The following is an 18,647-nucleotide window of genomic DNA, read 5'->3' as shown; positions in this document are numbered from 1 at the left end:
GGATGTAGATCCTGAAAGCCTATAGGGCAAGGCACATGGTTTTTCAAAACTGTAAAATATTTACTTCTATTGGTTATTACTGTTCTAATATTAGTCTGTGTCTTCTGTTAAATCGTGTATAGAGCTATTTTATGGGACCATTGTTCCACAGGCTGCCTTAAGTTAGGGACCAGTTTGGAGAAAAAAATTGATACTAGGCAATTTTATGAGAGTATGAATCAAATGTAACTTTTGGATCTAACAGAATTGAATTATTTGCAGAAATGAATTATCTTCAACTCCTTCCTCACAACTCAGTTCACATTAATGGTATGGGTTTTTTTCTTTAATTTGCCAAGAGTAAGAAGCAGCAATGCAGATTTGGCGATACCTGCATATGCTTTACTGTAATTTCTGAAAGCCAAAACCAAATGAGAAATCATAACTACTGTCTCTTTTTGCAGAGTGAGATCTCTAGTTGCTCTGCCTAAATGCAAGAGCAAAAATATAGGCAAACATATTGTGTGATAACATATGCATATATAGTTTTAAACTTCATGAGAAACGTAACATACAAGTTAGACATCATCAACAGAAAATCTTGTCTCAGTCCCTCTTTGTGTCCCTCCTTCCTCTTCCCTGCCCCTGTGCCTGCTGGTAAATATAAATTAGAAAGGACGTATAAAATAAATAACTTCAAAAATTCCCTGTTGAATATATAGTTCTACTAATCAATGGTGTGTAATCTCATTCAAGTCAATTATGCTATGTGGTGTGAATGCCTTCCAACCACATTCTGATGACAGTAGGTACTTTAATTTTCTGTGGCACTTTATGGTTTCTGCTTGTCATGATAGATGTACCATTTTGTCAATATTGAATCAAGAAACAATTAAACTTCATGAAAACATTCAGGACTCCATCCTCAGCTGGTAAAAATCAGCTCTAGTGAATGCAGTCAATCCATGCTGATGCACACCAGCTGCATACAGGACTGTGAAATTTTAATCCAGTCCAAAGAAGAGATGACAGAAGTTAACCAAATGTCCATCATGTCGTACTGCAATTGATACAATACACGTTTGCTTACAATGAGGACTAGGACAGAAGTAGTTAACATGCATTTCCTGTATTCTTACTAGTATTATCTGATGCAAATACCAGTAAATAGTGAAAATACTACAATTGGTGGTGGTTATAGATGGAAACTGGAATGTAAAGCCACAAAAGAAGGTATTGTTATGTATAAACACACATGATAACACACTATTTTATTTATTTATTTCAGGTAGCTAATCAGGTTGTTCAGGCTCTACTTACTCAAAAGGTAAGTTGTGGTTTGGATATTATGGTGTAACTTAAAGCTTGCAAATGTTCATTGTTCCTCTGAGAGATACATATTCTTATATAGTATACATTTTTTAAACGATGTTCACACATTTAATTACCAAGGCTGCCACACGTCAGGCCTAAAGCCAAGTTTTTTGCAATCTAAGTGAATATCTGTGAGACTGTACATCTTTAAGGCTTGATCATATAGGACCCATATCTAATTTTTATTGTTTACCTATAATGAGACAATAGCAACTGAAAATCCTTCCTCCAGATGGTGACTTTTCCATTCCCTATCCAAAATGAGTTATGTCGCTCCCACGTTCCTGTGGAACGTAAAACAGATAAATTACAGTGCATGTCAAGAGCTGGCATGCTCGCTCACATTCAGCAGAAGGAAAGACTTCCTGGAGTGGGTCTGTGCTTCCCTGAGTAAAAGAGAAGGCTCCGTGTGTAGAATGGGGATTCAGCTACTCTACTTGTGGGCTGGGAACCAGCAACAGAGAACATGTATTTTGTCTTAAAAAACCTTTTGATGTCCTCCTGCTCCATTCTCCTGGATAAACAAGGGAAGTACTGCACAGGCTAAATTCTTGTAGGGTGATCGCAAACCTGGCAGAATCAGAATGAAAAGATTCACTGTGGCTTCTATAAAGGTCAGTTCTGGATCAAGTCATGTCTGAAGTTTCTGTTCACGCTCCAAATAGTTGGGAATGAAGTGTGGTTGTTGCAGATAGAACCTAGTGGGAGGAGTAAAATTAAAAATTAGCTTGCTAAAATGAAGAAGTGATCTGGAAAAAAAAGTAAGATGAAATTAAACAGAGAGAAAACAAGGTAATAACATGTAAGTAGAAATAATCAGCTGCCCAGAGAGGGTAGGGAATAACTGGTAGGACAATTCTACAAAAAAGTGGTCTTTGAGTTCATAGAATCATAGAATCATTAAGGTTGGAAAAGACCCTTAAGATCATCGAGTCCAACCGTTAACCCAGCACTGCCAAGTCCACCACTAAACCATGTCCCTAAGCACCACGTCTACCTGTCTTTTAAATACTCCAGAGATGGAGACTCAGCCACTTCTTTGAGCAGCCTCTTCCAATGCTTGACTACCCTTTCGGTGAAGAAATTTTTCCTAATATCCAACCTAAACTTCCTCTGCTGCAACTTGAGGCCTGTCCTATCACTCATTACTAGGGAGAAGAGACCGACCCCCACCTCGCTACGACCTCCTTTCAGGTAGTTGTAGAGAGCAATAAGGTCTCCCCTCAGCCTCCTCTTCTCTAGACTAAACAACCCCAGCTCCCTCAGCCGCTCCTCATAAGACTTGTGCTCCAGACCCTTCACCAGCTTCGTTGTCCTTCTCTGGCCATGCTCCAGCACCTCCATGTCCTTCTTGGAGTGAGGAGCCCAAAACTGAACACAGGACTCGAGGTGCGGCCTCACCAGTGCCAAGTACAGGGGCACTATCACCTCCCTGGTCCTGCTGGCCACACTATTTCTGATACAAGCCAGGATGCCATTGGCCTTCTTGGCCACCTGAGCACACTGCTGGCTCATGTTCAGGCGGCTGTCAACCAACACCCCCAGGTCCTTTTCTGCCACGCAGCTCTCCAGCCGCTCCTCCCCAAGCCTGTAGCATTGCCTGGGGTTGTTGTGACCCAAGTGCAGGACCCGGCACTGAGCCTTGGTGAATCTCATGCAGTTGGCCCCGGCCCATGGATCCAGCCTGTCCAGGTCCCTCTGCAGGGCCTTCCTGCCCTCCTGCAGATCGACACTCCCACCCAACTTGGTGTCATCTGCAAACTTACTGAGGGTGCACTTGATCCCCTCATCCAGATCATCAATGAAGATATTGAACAGGACCGGCCCCAGTACTGAGCCCTGGGGAACACCACTCGTGACCAGCTGCCAACTGGATTTGACTCCATTCACGACCACTCTCTGGGCTCAGCCATCCAGCCAGTTTTTAACCCAGCGCAGAGTGCACTTATCCAAGCCGTGAGCAGCCAGTTCTCCAGTTGAACATGATTCCATGATGTCATTTTGGCGGGTGGGGAGGAGGGAGACAAACAAAATAAAAAGATCTATAATAATAAGGTACGAACCCTTCAATATTCATGAAATGATCCCTTGTGAGATCCAGACCACTTGATGAATGTGGCATTATTAAATTCTTTGGATCATTTAGCTTTTAAAAGACAAGTCTGAGAGAGACATAAATACAGTCTTTTAGTACAGATAGTGCAAAGAAGAATATAAACTGTTTTGTCTACACTGAATGACAGGACAAGAAATAATGTTCTTAAAATGCAGCAAGAAACACCAAGTTAACATAATCAAAAGCTTCTGCCACATGCCCAAAAGCTTTCTAGCAAATATAGCAAAGTACTGGAGTAGATTGTGGAGAGTGGCTCCTAAGTCTCCATTATGGACATCATTCAGAACAGCAGAACACCCCCACATGGGGCTGAGCAGGGACTGAGGGTGACAGCAGGGCAGGCAGGACGCTAAGCATCAAGTGTCAGGGTCAGGCCTGGAGGCACTGATCAGGGTCAGCCTCGGTCCCGTGGTCGCTGGGCAAGTCCATGGGGACGAGGCAGGTCCGAGCGAAGCCAAGCCAGGGGGTCAGGGCGCAGCTCAGGATCAAGCAGTCAGGAGACTGGGTGTGGGTGTAACTGCAAGGGGGCTGCTGCACGGCTCAGACACGAACAAGATGACCTTGAACTCTGCCAACTAAAGTAAAAGTGGGGAGTGCGCCCTGACAGCAGGATAGGCAACATCTGCGCCCATAAACATCTGCACCTAAGTGAATGGTAAATAGGTGCAGAAGGTTGCATTTGGCCATCTGCATATCAGGGAGAAGGCTGGATACCCTTCTCAGCTCCTTACTGGGCAGGTTTTTTGTGAATCAATTTTATGACATTCTGAATAGATTAAAAGATGTACAGGGAGATGTTCTAATCCCATTAAGCCTGCTCTTGGATATTCTGCCTTGAAGACAGAGATGTCCAGGTGACCTGTAGGTGAGTAGTGCAAGACTCTGGAGGGTGCAGTTGCCCGCTGTATAGATAACACATTCCTGTGGCCTAAGCCAGCATCAGGAATCCAGAACTAATAACGTTCCCTAAATCTTTTCACCTGGCAGCTGTGGCCACAAAACAGCGATGCAGCTGTTACCACAGGTTAGAGATGAAAGTATCATTGTTCAATCCTATGGTTTTTTGATGCACAACAAGGCCTTTTACTCCAGAAGAGGGATATTGCCGTACAGCAATTGGAAGTATTGTAGCTTGGAGGTGATTTGTGCAAACCACAACATATGGGGAAGCTTGCACTGCTGCTCTCTGTGCTGTATTACTCTTCCTGTACTCTGTATACACATATGCTGTACGGTCTGTGTATCATCAGAGGACTGCAGTCTGCAGAGCTATTGCTGTAACACCTTTTAGAAACATAACTTTGGCTATTTTAAAAAAAAAACCAAATCTGTGTTTCAGTACAGCTTAAATGGAAATGGAGGCATTTTCTCATATTAATACACACAAAAACCTCATCCACATTTTGTAATATAAAGCCATATGTGATTAAATATTTACTAGAGGGTTAATCTCAACATATTAGTCTCTAGTTTGGGAATATTATGGTTGTTTCCCAAATGAAGAGAGGAGGTTCCTGAGTCCCTTTGCAAAGGCGTCAGACATTTTGATGACTACATACTTTCTCAGTAATTAATCCTCCCAAACCCATAGGAACCAAGGAGTTCATATGGATACAATAAAAACAGATTTGAATACATTTAATAAAGTGATTTACTTAGTATTGATGGGATTTAACAGCTGCTTACCTATTACTGAGTAATAACAGCTAATTTAATATCCATAGAAAGAGGAAAGAGGGTACTCTTCTAAATGCTAATGAATATTAACTGTTATAGTGCTCCTGACACCATTCATATAAGCCCTTTTATAAGAAAAGACAGGAACACAATAGCATACAATAAAGAGGAAATTGGACTCCTCACACCAGTCCCAAACAGGTAGATATCAGAATCCAAATAGTAACTAGTAAACAGATAAATCTACCGTCTTGCAGCTAAGCAGTAAGACAGAGCCAGTCATGCCACAGTGAGATAACACACCTCTGGGGCATAGTGAGACATGAAGAAAAGCTGAGAGCTTTCAGAAAATGGAGAAGAGTGATTTTGTACAGTAATGCACACTGCATAGGCTTTCCTGTGAATTTGAAATTGTCCCTCAAGGACTAATTTTTGTTTAAATTAAGTACATGCTGTAATGTAACGAATAAAGCCCTGTGTACTCGCCAGCATGTGGAAAGACTGTGATTCCACTGAGAGATTCTGGTGACACAAATTGAGTGATCAAAGCTTGAGTGATTCATCAATGTCACTGAAACCTTGCAATGGAATTACAGTCTTAAATGTGCACTTTTCAAGTATATAATTTGTTACAATACATATAGAATTTCTCTAATATGAGAGGCTTTTTTTTACTGTGACTACGGAGAAACTATATTAAATTGAGATTTGTGCTGAATTAGCCACACAGCAAAATTTCACGATTCTATGTAGCAAAATTATATGGATTTTTTTACCACTTACTAATAGAAAATTTTACCTCTGGGAAGTTTAAGTCAGAAAAACAACAAAATTATTTGAGACAAACCTGTATGCTCTGATACTTACTGGAAGCATCCATTCTTTCTCCTTCCACCCAAAGACTTTTCATACCACATGAGATGATAGGAGTGCTGGGGACTGGATTTTTTTTTTCTTTTTTTCCCATGTAAGACCTAGATCAGCAGTTTGAAATTTGAGTTACACCACTTAATGAAATTGTTTTGTGATCTACGTACGTGCTCTTTGCATATTACCCTCCTCCACAGGAGTGTATTCAAGAGAATACTTTTTTACTCTGGGTTCTGTATGAAAGTTATTTCTTCTTCCTTTTCATCAATGAAATAAAAAAGAAGTGAATTAAGTGTTAAAACAGAAGAAGCATCTTCAGAGGAAGATATTCCTCTGAGGAAGATATTCCATATTTTTGGAACCTCTAATGAGGGCATTGAATCCCATTTTGGAGAAGAGTGAGTCTCATACCGAAGACGAAAAGTAAGAATAGAGAGATGTTCGGATATTACTATAGTGAGACCATAAGAATACCTTAGATATTTGGGAGATTGCTATCTTAATAGCTGGTCATTTTGGCCACAGGAGAGGAATTACATGCTTCAGACATTTGGTAGTTGTATTAGTTGGTAATTTTAGGACTTCAACTTTCTAAACTCAGACTTTATTTTACCAGAATACTGCTACCTGAATGTGCCTCATTTCTCCTCTGGACTATGTGTGGCATTACCGTTGGCACAGTTTATAGCATCTGGGCGGGTAATCTACTATGTTGTATTTCACTTTTTAAAGAAAGTCTAAAGTTTGAAACATAAATCTTATGGTTTTAAAACTGTTAAGACAGGAAGGTTTTGAGCAGAGGCATTGCTAAGACTTAATTTTTTCTACATTGTCAGTTTCTGTGAATCATTTTTCCCTTTCAGTGCACTTAGTAGTGTTGAAATGTTAAACACTGTTGTAACAGCTAAGGCTCTGTTTTGAATTCTCTGATTATTTGCGAAAGGCAGATAATGATGGGTCTTGATGCTTGCAGTTTCCTAATAGAGATTGCCTTCTGTAAGACCAGAGATAAGAGGTCTCACTGACAGAAAGCAAAGCTTTAGGGTTTTGCGAAACATCAAACCCAGGATTTTTTGGGGGTCATGTTGGAAGCTTCTAGCAATTTTACTTGAACAGCCACTTGACAGCCGCCTGAAACAAATATTAAGAAACTATCAAGAGAAAATAACTGCATTCATCCAGTAGTATCATAAAATCTGGTACATTCTATATGCATAAAAAAGACATTCACCATTTTCTGAAAGTCTCAACATGAGCTTATTTTATTGTGTGTGCACCTCTTATAACCTCAGTACTGGTTACAGTGGAGACTGTAGGCAAGAATTTAAGCTACATCTGACTACAATTTCCTCCTCTGAGTTGTTTTCTCATAAGGCTAGGTCGTCATGTTGATAATGGTATTGACAGGACAGCATATGGCGATCCAGAGGCCTATTCCTCCACCTTCATATGGTGGAAAGTAATATCAGCTAGGCAATACCACAGGGCAGCAACTGTCCTAAATTTAAAGAAATAGGGGAAAGTATTTTGGAGATTTAATTTTTTTTTTAATGGCTGCAGCTTTTTATGTTTATATGTAATCTTCATTAGGAGACCGCTCTTCCTGATTTATGGAGCTCACACACCTCAAAATGGACAACTGCACAAATTATGCTGAAAGACCGAGTGTCAGATTTTGTTCTCTCTCCAAAATCCTCTTTCTGATAGAATCCTGTATTCCTTCAAGTGGCCAGGAAAAGCATGTCTTACGTTGAAGACAGATAGATAGATATTTGCTGTATCTGAAAGCCATTAATGGCTTGTTCGTGATGAACCTGACTCAGCCTTGGCTGAAAGACCTGCATCGTTCAGTTTTGATGGTAATGTCCCGTGCCTTAAGGTGCAGAGGTTTTACACTCCACCTCTGCTTCTAATGGCCTATTTTAAGACTTTTTGGTACCTCATGTTGGAAATGACAGGCAGGATCATATTGCCACATGTGTCTGGTGCACCAACATCTTGCTATGGCCTAGCCAGCTCTACAGCGGCAAGTTACAGTGGGGCAGATGCAGACCATCCACAATATACCAGCCACAAATGCTGATTTGGTTATTCCAGAAAAAGCAAGGAGGGGGTCAGAGTTCAGAAGAGTACCTTGAAAGCTCAGTACCACTTTGAATTTCTTCCTGGTTTGGTATAGCTTGTGCTTTTTCCTTAGCTTATGCTTATTACAACGTTCATATCTTAATTGCTGCTTTCTGCTTTGTGTCAGCTGCAAAATGAAACATATTGCTGGCAAAGTCACTTTTTATACTAACAGAAAACTCGAAAAGGATGTGTCAGGTAACTGCTGTTTCTCATTACAAGAGTTTTTTAATGGCTGTTTAATCAAACAACCAGAGAAAATTAAAAGTAGCACATTTTTCTGATTTGTACTATTTTAAAAGTTGTATATGTATATATATATATATATACTCTTCTGAGTATCTGACATTACTTGGAGCTTTTTAAGTACTTCTGTTACCTCCTTTCTAATCTTCCTGTTTTCCCTTGTGTTGCAGGATCTGAGGGAGGAATGTATAAAGTTGAAGACAAGAGTTTTTGATTTGGAACAACAGAATCGAACATTAAGCGTGCTTTTCCAGCAGAGAGTCAAACCAGCTTCTGACCTCCTTCTTCAGGTAGGAAATGGCCTTTGCAGAAAGCAAGCTATGAGCTTTATATTTCTCACAATTATAAAATATTTTTCTTCTTTTTAAGGTTATGTCAATAAGCAGGAAATGACAGCTGATAGATTTAATATATTAGAAGAATATCCGTTATCTATAATCTGATGCCATTGAAACGGAAAGTGTACACCAATGAGCTATGACTGCATATTATGTGCAAATGTGGAGAAAGGAGCACACCTGCAGAGTAACTTACTTTTTTAGGTGCTTCTTCACTATGATAAATGGAATGATATGGGTTCATTATCCCTCTGCAGGGGAGAAGCTCAGATTCCTTAACATTCTGCTTGATGGTGAACAGTGTAATTTCCTGTGAGAAGACAGCCCATTTATTTAACTTTTGCCATATGTGTTACAAGGACTTAAGTACATCTTCACAGGCTTAGAGTGATTTTTTTTCCAGTGTTTTGTGGGAGGATATAGCTGAGAAACCAAATGACCCATCTCCCACTCCTTTGCCGTTCTGGAATAATAAGAGATGTTTCAGTATCCCTTTTCATTTGGCAAAGTCCATTATTGTGAATTAATCCATGGCTTTGTCATCCTTTTGTAGAAGTAGAATTGCTTTGCAGGAGTTCCAACAAATCTGACCGTGAGCTAGGAGAATGGTAAATGAGGACTAATTAAAACTTTGCAGGTTTCTACCAATAGGGCAAATTCTGGTTTTAGCAGTATATTTTATTTCTTATTAGAGAAAAATTCATTCATTTTGGAGGAGAAATGTGGGTCATGTCAGCTAGGTAGGTGATATTAAATGTGTATCTTATTTAAATCCTCTGATGCTGTGCATGTTAAAGTAAAATTGGGTCCTTGCACTGTTGCTTCACAGCTGAGGGCTGATAACTCTCATCAGCTTGGGCTATTTTTTGAGGAAACATGGTCTGCTCACCAACTGGTGCTTAAAGGCAAGGGAATCCCCACGGTGAGGGCAAATAGCTATACTTACTTACTGTGAAAGTCTAAAGCACAGGCAGAGTGGTGCCAGGTCACCATCACAGGGATCTGGGTTCTTGTGTTATCCTCAGGTTCTTGTTCTCTTGATTTTGTGTTGATTTAGGTATTGCTAGGTCAAGACCGTCTCTTTTCTGATTTCTTCTCCCTTGCCCCCTGCTTTCTTTCCTGTTTGTTCATCCTTCATAGACTCCTGTGTAGGACTGATTTATCTTTATCCATTCAGAGTTTCTGACACATCCACCACAGCATGGACCTTTATTGCTCACTTCTGCTCTTGACAGTCACATCACCTGCTTCTTCTTCCTGGTTTGTTTGGGTTTTTTTTTCTTTTTTTTCTGTTTCCAAAGTGTCTGACTCTAGTCTATGTTAGTATTGTGTTAGATTGCACAGAAGTCATACGTTGCACATTCTTTATTACAGATATGGCTCTTCTTCCCAGTTCCTTGTGTGGCAACAATAAAGCCAGGTTATTCTGGGAATGTTACAGAAGTGTTAGATAGCATCTGAAAAGTGAGATCAATGCTTTGACTTGAGTTCCTTGAAACTGGTTTCTGTCACTGCTGTGAAAGAAGTTGAAAGAGATGAACCTGCATCAAGTGGAAGAAAGAACCAAATGATCTAGCAGGTTTTCCTGAGGGATTCAAACTATTTACATCATTGTTCCTGTGCAGTTTGGCAGGAACTAATGTGTATAGATTTTTTTCACCCTTTTCACTTGCTTTGTCTTTATTGGCTGAGGAAGAAAGAAAATGAAGATCATTCGCAAAGTCCAGGTCTCCCAGACAGCAGCAAAATTTGCTGTTATGTCCCTACTCTTGCTATTAACAGATTTTAATTCCCCTGAAGAAAACAAGCAGAAAACAAGTTGTAGTGTACATCAGAAAATGAAGAACTTCTGTTAAAACGCGGCGTATGTCATTTTTTACCAAAAAAAACCCCAAACAGTAAATTTGTGAGTTTCCAGAAATTTACTTATCCTCCAACTGGACTCCAGACTTGAATAAATGGTGTGTAGTCTGTGATCTTGCAGTTTGAGATGTAAAATCTGAAGAAGGATGTTTCCTTAGGACTGAAATTAAGCAAATATTGTTGTGTGCCTGCATAGAATTGAAGCACAGTTTGGATTGTATCTTCTTGGAAATGCATACATCCCAGATTTAGAGCAGTAGCTAAATATTTGTTTGAATCTGTCACTCTGCAGAAGAGTACTAAATATGTGGTTAAGGACATTCCTGTTAAATCATGACCCTAATCAAAGTGAATGGGCAAACACTGCTAAGGGGGGGGCGGCAGGGACACACACACGTGGTGTTAATTTCACCTTTCCTCTACCGTCTGATACAATACAGTTCAATTTTATTTACATGCTGATCTCATCCTAGGAGTATTCACACTCAGTACAATTAAAAATCTTGAAGAATGCTGCAGAAGAGGGTAAAAGCTAAAAATAAATAGTATTAGTTACTTTTTCTGTGTAGCAGCTTCTGTGATTTGATTGTGTATTACCATCAAATTATTCTGTAATTGCCATTAGAAGACTCTTGTATTAAAAAGTAAGCTTATTTTTAAACCATAAACATTCTTGACATCTTAGATTTCAACAGAAACAGAGATTTCTTAAAAAAAAAAAAGATTTCACCATTGCCCTAGTTTTTTTTAATACTTCATTTTAAGCAAATATATGATTCAGGTGTCTTCATCTTAGAAATCAGATAATTCACATTTTTTGCAATTAAGAGATTGGTACCAGTGTTCTGAATTTGACTGCAGAATAATGGCCCATGTACCGTACCGATTGCACTGTGTTGTTTTTCCTCATGCTTCTCACACAGATCAAAAGAAAAACTGATTGCTACCAATTTAAAAAAAAAATCATGTAGTAAGGTTTTCATGACTGCTTCAGGAATCCTTCACTGTAAAACTATTATTAAAAGTATTACACTTTCATGCATTTACAAGAAGTGTAAGTACTCATGAAATCAAAGGGCCTAGTAGTATTTTAAGAGAAATATGCGTGTTTTCTTGAGGCATGTGATTATGTATATTGCCATATAAGTTCTTTGCTACTAGAAATTTTGGTGTGCTTACTGCTTGTAGGGAGAGTGACACAGAGGATATGTCACTCCTGTCATGAAAAGATTCAGTAATGCCAATGCAAAATGTAAGGAGGAAAAAGAGAGAACTCAAGCTTTTTTTTTTTTTTTCTGTCACCTCTTTTGTATTGTAGATGATTTTAAGAGCTACCCTGTCTTTTTGGGGATATTCTTTCTAGTTGAAGGGTGTGATTTACAGAGCCAGTATTAGGGTAGATAAATAAAGAGGAGCCTGATCATTTTTTTTTTTTTAATTTTATTTTATTCAGCCAATCTTTCTTCTTAAAATGAAGAAGCCTTGGAAAAGTGTTTCTGTCTCAGCATCTGAAGAAGAGCAATAGTTTTAGTTCAAATCTAGCACAGAGGAGTAGCTTCTGCCCAAGCCGCCTTCATTTTCCTCAGTTAATGTGGTTGCTAAAAAGAGATGAAATTCTGCCTGTCATAGTAAGAGACATTTGGGAAAAGAAAACCAGGAGCTCCATTTTAGTGAGCCGCCTTGTATTTCAGCTGGCAGTGGGAGAAACAGTTGGGAATAATGGACTTAAGATTTAAAATTGGGTAGAGAGAAACTGGTTGGAAGTGAAGAGGGAAATTTGTGGAGGTGATATACAGCAGGTTGCTGAAGGGATAAGATAAATCCAAAGAGAGGATACAAGAATAGGAATAAGAAGCCTTAGATGAAACGTAATACTTCTGCTTTGCCCACGGCCATGTATAGCATCTATGAAACATTTTTAAATGTAAATGTCAATATCACTGTATTTCCATCTTTGCCTTATTTTTTCTATATGATGCAGTATTTTCTTCAAAGAAACTTTAAACTGCTAAAATCACCAAATTATAGAGTTTTTCCACTTCTTAGCTATGTTGTCTCACAGACTTGTTTTGACTTTATCGGGTATAGGCTGCTCAGTCTTGAGACACAGATCTTTTCACAGATCTTTTGCTTCTAGTTAGCCCTCTTTTTCCACTCCTACCTGTAAATATAACCAATGACATTGAACCTGAGTCCGATACTACATATACTCCTTTTACAACAATGATGACTTCTGTAAAGTTACTGAGGATAACAGGGGTCAGGGTTTGCCTTCTGATAGATATTACAGTAATTTGTTTATATTATGTATCTCTGTTTACATAAATTCAACATGTTTGTTAGCTGAATTCTTCCCATGGATGAAGACTTGCTTTCACTTTTCACCCAGAAATTTGCTGTCACAGGTTTTTTATAAAGCATGCAGGGAACCTTCGGTGAAATGTGTTAAAAAGTGGCAAGTAACAACGTTTATGTAGTTGATTTATTTATTAAATAAGTAATAAAATTTTCATAGTTGGGGGAAGTATAAAATAATATTTCTAATCATAAGATTTACAGTATCTCTGATCCTAAACTGTATTTTCATTGCCATTTTATTTCCGTCATAAAAATTCTACTTTATCAACTTCAGAACAAAGCAGGGAGGACTCTTAAAGCATCTATTTTCTCCTTGTGTTTCTCTGGCTAGATTAGTTTCATCTATTACCATCATGGTTTAACCCTAGCCGGCAACTAAGCACCACACAGCCACTCACTCACTTCCCCGCTGGTGGGATGGGGGAGAGAATTGGAAGAATAAAAGTGAGAAAACTCATGGATTGAGAAAAAGACAGTTTAATAGGTAAAGCAAAAGCCGCACGCACAAGCAAAGCAAAACAAGGAATTCATTCACTCCTTCCCATGGGCAGGGAGGTGTTCAGCCATCCCCAGGGAAGCAGGGCTCCATCCCACGTAACGGTGACTTGGGGAGACAAATGCCATCGCTCTGAACATCCCACCCCTTCCTTCCTCCTTCCCCCAGCTCTCTATGCTGAGCAGGACGCCATACGGTGTGGGACAGCCCTGTGGCCAGTTGGGGTCAGCTGTCCCAGCCGTGCCCCCTCCCAGCTGCTTGTGCCCCCCGGCCTCCTCGCTGGTGGGGTGGGGTGAGAGGCAGAAAAGGCCTCGACTCTGTGTAAGCACTGCTCAGCAGGAATGAAAACATCCCTGCGTTATCAACACTGTTCCCAGCACAAATCCAAAACACAGCCCCATACCAGCTGCTATGAAGAATATTAACTCCATCCCAGCTAAAACCAGCACAATTACTCATGGACCATCCACACTCTTTAATTTTACGTCTAAATTTTTTTCTGGAATGCTACAGCACAGTCTGCTGAATTCTCAGAAGGTCAATTTAAATAATAACTGCTTTGTTATAACTGCATTGATAGTAGCTCTTTTAATAACCTGACAACTATGCCCTGACATATGAGATAGAGTGTAGCTGTACATACTTAGAAGGAAACAGTTGTACAACTTAGCAGGAAGGGGTAAATTGCACCAACGACATTATTATATATGGGAAGAAAAAGAAGGCAATTAATTGCCCTAGCACCTGACAAAAGGAGATGGAATATCTGGTCTCAGAGTCTGACCTCTGGTTCAGACATCATTAGACATGATGATGTCTGAATGCAGAAGGTTAAAAGTGAAGTTGCATTGCTTCACAGCAATCAAATACACGAAATATTTAAGTATTTCAGAAAGTAAGTATCTGAGGGTTTGAAATTAAAACTAAAGATCTTCACACACTGTTAGAAAACAGTTTGTCAGCAGTCCAAAGTATATTTAAATAACTGGATCGTTATATGCTGAGCAGCGGCATAATTCCCATCTAACAGAAGCCCGCTACTAGTCCTGCCTTGTGCCTCTGGGCTCTTCAGAGAGCAGGCAGACTTGAGACCAAGATCAGCAAATTGTATTTGAAGTTTTGAAGCTCCTGCACTTGACCTGCTTATTTTCATACTTCACATTTGTTCCTCTGTATCCATCAGATTGTCAGAACAAACTTTGTCCTTTTCTTCTCAGTAAACATATAAATATAAATCAGGTGTTGCAGTATCTGTAGTGATATTTACTTACTCGGGAATCAGGACTGGTGGCTTGAAGGAGAAATCGATTTCAGATCTGCTAATTGTTTCAGCAGTAGTGGAAAACTGCTTAGAAGTAACAACAATCTCAAGGGCTGTATCAACAGACAAAAAGGTAATCACACACATGTAAAGCATGTTTTAGATATATTAAGTTTAAACTAGTACATTAAACTTTATGCAAGAATTATGTTGCCAGTAGAGCATCTACGAAGAAATGAGGTGGTGGATTTTAACACCATTTGCAGTTCTCAAAAGATTTCAGGCCGTAGCCCTGCTGGAGTGCTTTCTCCAGATCAAGGCTACCAAAAGTTCACAATTACTGTCACGAAGATCCTGTCCCAAGAAAAAACATCCAGTCTTGTAGCAGTCAGAAATGATAAGAATGCTTCTCTGTATCAGGAATCAAGATAGCAATCTAGTAAGGAACACTCAAAGATTTTTGAGACTTGCAAGAACAAATTAAAGGAACATTCCTTCCTGTGAAGATGCTGATGTCATTATTTCCAGTCTTGCATTATCTCAGTAAACTGGTACCTACTTTCTATTTTTGTCATGTCCTCACTCACCAATAACATCTGAGAAGACAGAAATACAAAGCTTCAAATCTCTGTATTTCATCTCATCTTAAATCATCAACATGTAATAATACATTGTAAACCATATTTCTTACTTGCCCTGTTTGCGGCTCCAAATATACGCTGAAGAAACGTTACAGAAATAAAGTGTTCATGAGAGCCTAATGGTTAGATCAATGGGTGACCAAAGTCAGTGATGAGAGAAGGAAAGGAAATAGCCCCCTCCAAAGAAGCTCCATCTAATCTCCCGAAGTTAAGCTTCTAGTTTTGAATGAACAGCAGCAGCATAATACCTGAAAGAATTAGGCTGATATCTGATATCCAGCAGCTCTGGAAGGAGGCTCTGAGATAAGCAGATTTTGGGGAGCGCACTGAGAATCACTGGATGTCATCCACAGCAGTGGCTCTCCACAGGCCATCTCTAGTCACAGGGACTTACGCTTGTAAGTGTGTAAATCACAGCCGCAGGGTGTAGACGTCCAAGAAGCTTTGTGAGATCCCTTGAGCAAAATGGCTGAGGCGGCTTTTCTTGTCCCTCAAGAACACCAGTCTGTAACATGGGGGAATCCTGGTGTGCTCTTTTCTGACTAGGGAAACTATAAATCTTTCATTCTTGAAGTAAAATATTTGTCAGAATGATTTGCTGGAACTAAATCTAATTCAGGCTGATAAAGGAACATCACAAAAATTTTTGTTATAGACCGTGGCATGATGTATGGGAGGAGAGGTAGGGCATTATCCCTCACAACATTTAAAACTAAAGCAAACAAAGCACAGCTAGAGGTTCAGTGGAGAACAGTGTTTTATTATGGGGGCGTTAGATCAACTGACCTGATAGGTCTGCTCCATCTGTAATTTGTGTTTTGGTGATCTCCCTTCTTGTCAGACTGTTGTCCCTTATTTCAGCACCTAAATTCTTACCAATTTGCTCTCAAACAAAAAGCAAATATTAACTAAAGCTCACTAGGAATGTAGTTCTGATGAGAATGACAATGCTTTTAAGAGAAAATTACCCCCAACTGCTAGAATTTCATATGTCCAGGTACTTTAACTAGCCTTGAGAGGTTCCAAAGAAAAGCGCTGAAAGGCTTTCCATATCTACACAAACATGACATTTTGTGATACAATTTTAAATATCTAATTTTCAGATACCAAATCTAAAAATTAGCTTTTTCCATTATCCCTATGATGATAAGTTGCTACAGAGATACCAAAAACAGTAAATCAAATGAGCAAATAATCTCTAGGAAAGCCACAAGTGATCTTTGGTGAAGTATTTATGAATGATTTTGAGGAGAGCAATATTTTTTAAGTTTTGAAGAAATGTATAAGCATTGTTCTGGAGAGCGAAGACAGTTTTTCAGAGTAAGCACATGTTAAGAGAACTGCGGGGCTGTACTGATGTGACAGGCCTTAACAATGAAAGTAAGATTTGACTGCCTATTTTTTAGATAAAGAAAAATATGCAACTGACACTGGGTGAACCATAGCGTTCTCCTTATTTTATGCATGGATTTTTATTATCAATGATGATACACATAATGGCAGGAATCCAATATGGCATTTGAAACCCTAAGCAAGTATGTGGGCAGACTCATTAAGTACAAGAATGTTTTTCATGGTTTTTCCTATTATTGTGTACATTCAGTATGGGAATAAATTTAAGAAAAAAGAAAGAGTTCCACAATGCGAAATAGTATTGCGGTATTCCTTTCCAACCTTGTCCTGTGCTTCAAACTTCTAATAAGCATTAAAAAGATAAGCTTTTTTATTCCATGCAGTTATATTTAACCTATAGCAATGCTTAACCTGTGGGATGCTATTCCAGCCTGCTCTGTTTGCTGAGTGTGTTAGTGACTTTTCATGTAAATCCCTGCATAAATGGTTAAGTGTGAGTGTAGAGGCTGGTTATAGGCAGCCCTTATTCTAGATTGTGAACTTTGTTAAAACTCTATGAGTTACTCATGTGTTTATGTTTTGTGTGACCAATAGATCCATTTTTTTGTCTGATATGTTTCTGGTTTTGAAGTTTGCAATTTTTTTTTTTTTACATATTTGGTGTATTTAAGTCAAGAGTCATTCTTTCAGGTTTCCTTTCTAAATGGAAAAATCTTTCTCACTGGCATTCTAATAGCAAAAATTAGCATGGACTTGTTCTAATGTTATCACAGCATGTGATGTGGTAAGTACAAGCCACGTGTTACATATGAAAGTGTAAGTTCTTGTCATCAGGTCAACTTTTAAAGCCTCCCCATTTTGGATTTCACAGTGGAATAAAATAGTAGCCACTGCATGCCCTGCTTAAATACAATCTGCACAAACAACAGGTGTGCTAGATAATTGTTTTCTCATCATGGTGCATATTTCACACTCCATAACTCCCAAATGAAATACCAAAAGAATGCATAAAATTAAATGATTCAAAGATTTAGAGGTCGTCTTCTTGTTGTGGTAAAGTGGGAATCTATTGAAATTCTAAAGCAGTATAGAAATGTAACCATTATTATTACAGATGTGTCATTTTCTTCTTATTGCACTAATGGAGCTAAGTATGTAGTTCGTTTTTGTTTTCTTAAGATGTTGAAACTTAAATGAAGGATAACTGCAAAAGTGTGTGTATATGAAACAAATAACAATAGATAAAGGATTAATTTCATCTGTTATTACACTCACTACATATAAAGCTTCATTTATATTTTACCTTATAACTGTGGATGTGTTACTGTTATTTAAGTGTAGTGGCACTTTGCAGACATGAAGCAATATGGAATTAAGGCTCTTTTACTTAAGAATAGGTGTGCCAATAAGTACTCTACTTGGTAGCATCTAAACTGTTCAGATTATATCAGGTCAGTGTAATTTGCTAGTAATTTTAAATTATACATTCCATCAAATAAATCAAACTAACGTTATGCTAAATGCTTTATAGCACATAAGATTACTCAAAAGGTATTTTCTGTTGCCATCTGTTACGAAAAAAATAATTTTCCTGTGATATATTTTGTATGTTTTGTGTACTCTTATGGATACTGCGCATAGAAGAAAGGGGTGGTAATTAGAATAAAATGCTATTCATAATGAATCATAAAACACCTACTGAACCAACCCCATCTTTTAGTATTGAATTTTACTAATGCTCTCCTTTGTTTCCCAAATGACCTATCTTCTTTAATGATGGTTTGGATACTGGTAAGATTCAAATCCTCATCCAAAGGCCATGACACTATTGACTAAATCTCTGTTGACTTCGCTGAGAATGTGAAATACTGTATTGCAAGATAAAATCAGCACGTAGATGCTCAGTGAAACTGAAGAGTCCATTAGTGCCTTAACTCTTAAATTACCATCT

General features: G+C 38.8%; 1 protein-coding gene across 1 annotated transcript in view; it reads left to right on the top strand.

Moving 5' to 3' along the window:
- The window catches only part of NCKAP5 (NCK associated protein 5), a gene marked incomplete at both ends in the record, with an annotated part of 383,473 nt that overhangs the window by 285,392 nt on the left and 79,434 nt on the right, over positions 1–18,647 (top strand). The window contains 2 exons of the mRNA XM_082314721.1: positions 1,268–1,306; positions 8,557–8,676. Of these exons, the coding sequence (XP_082170847.1) occupies positions 1,268–1,306; positions 8,557–8,676 (159 nt within the window). The remainder of the gene's footprint in view (positions 1–1,267; positions 1,307–8,556; positions 8,677–18,647) is intronic.

This window comes from Platalea leucorodia (genome assembly GCF_965183815.1).
Source record: "Platalea leucorodia genome assembly, chromosome: 5".
Lineage (NCBI taxonomy): Eukaryota > Metazoa > Chordata > Aves > Pelecaniformes > Threskiornithidae > Platalea > Platalea leucorodia.
This window is presented reverse-complemented; position numbering and strand designations above follow the sequence as displayed.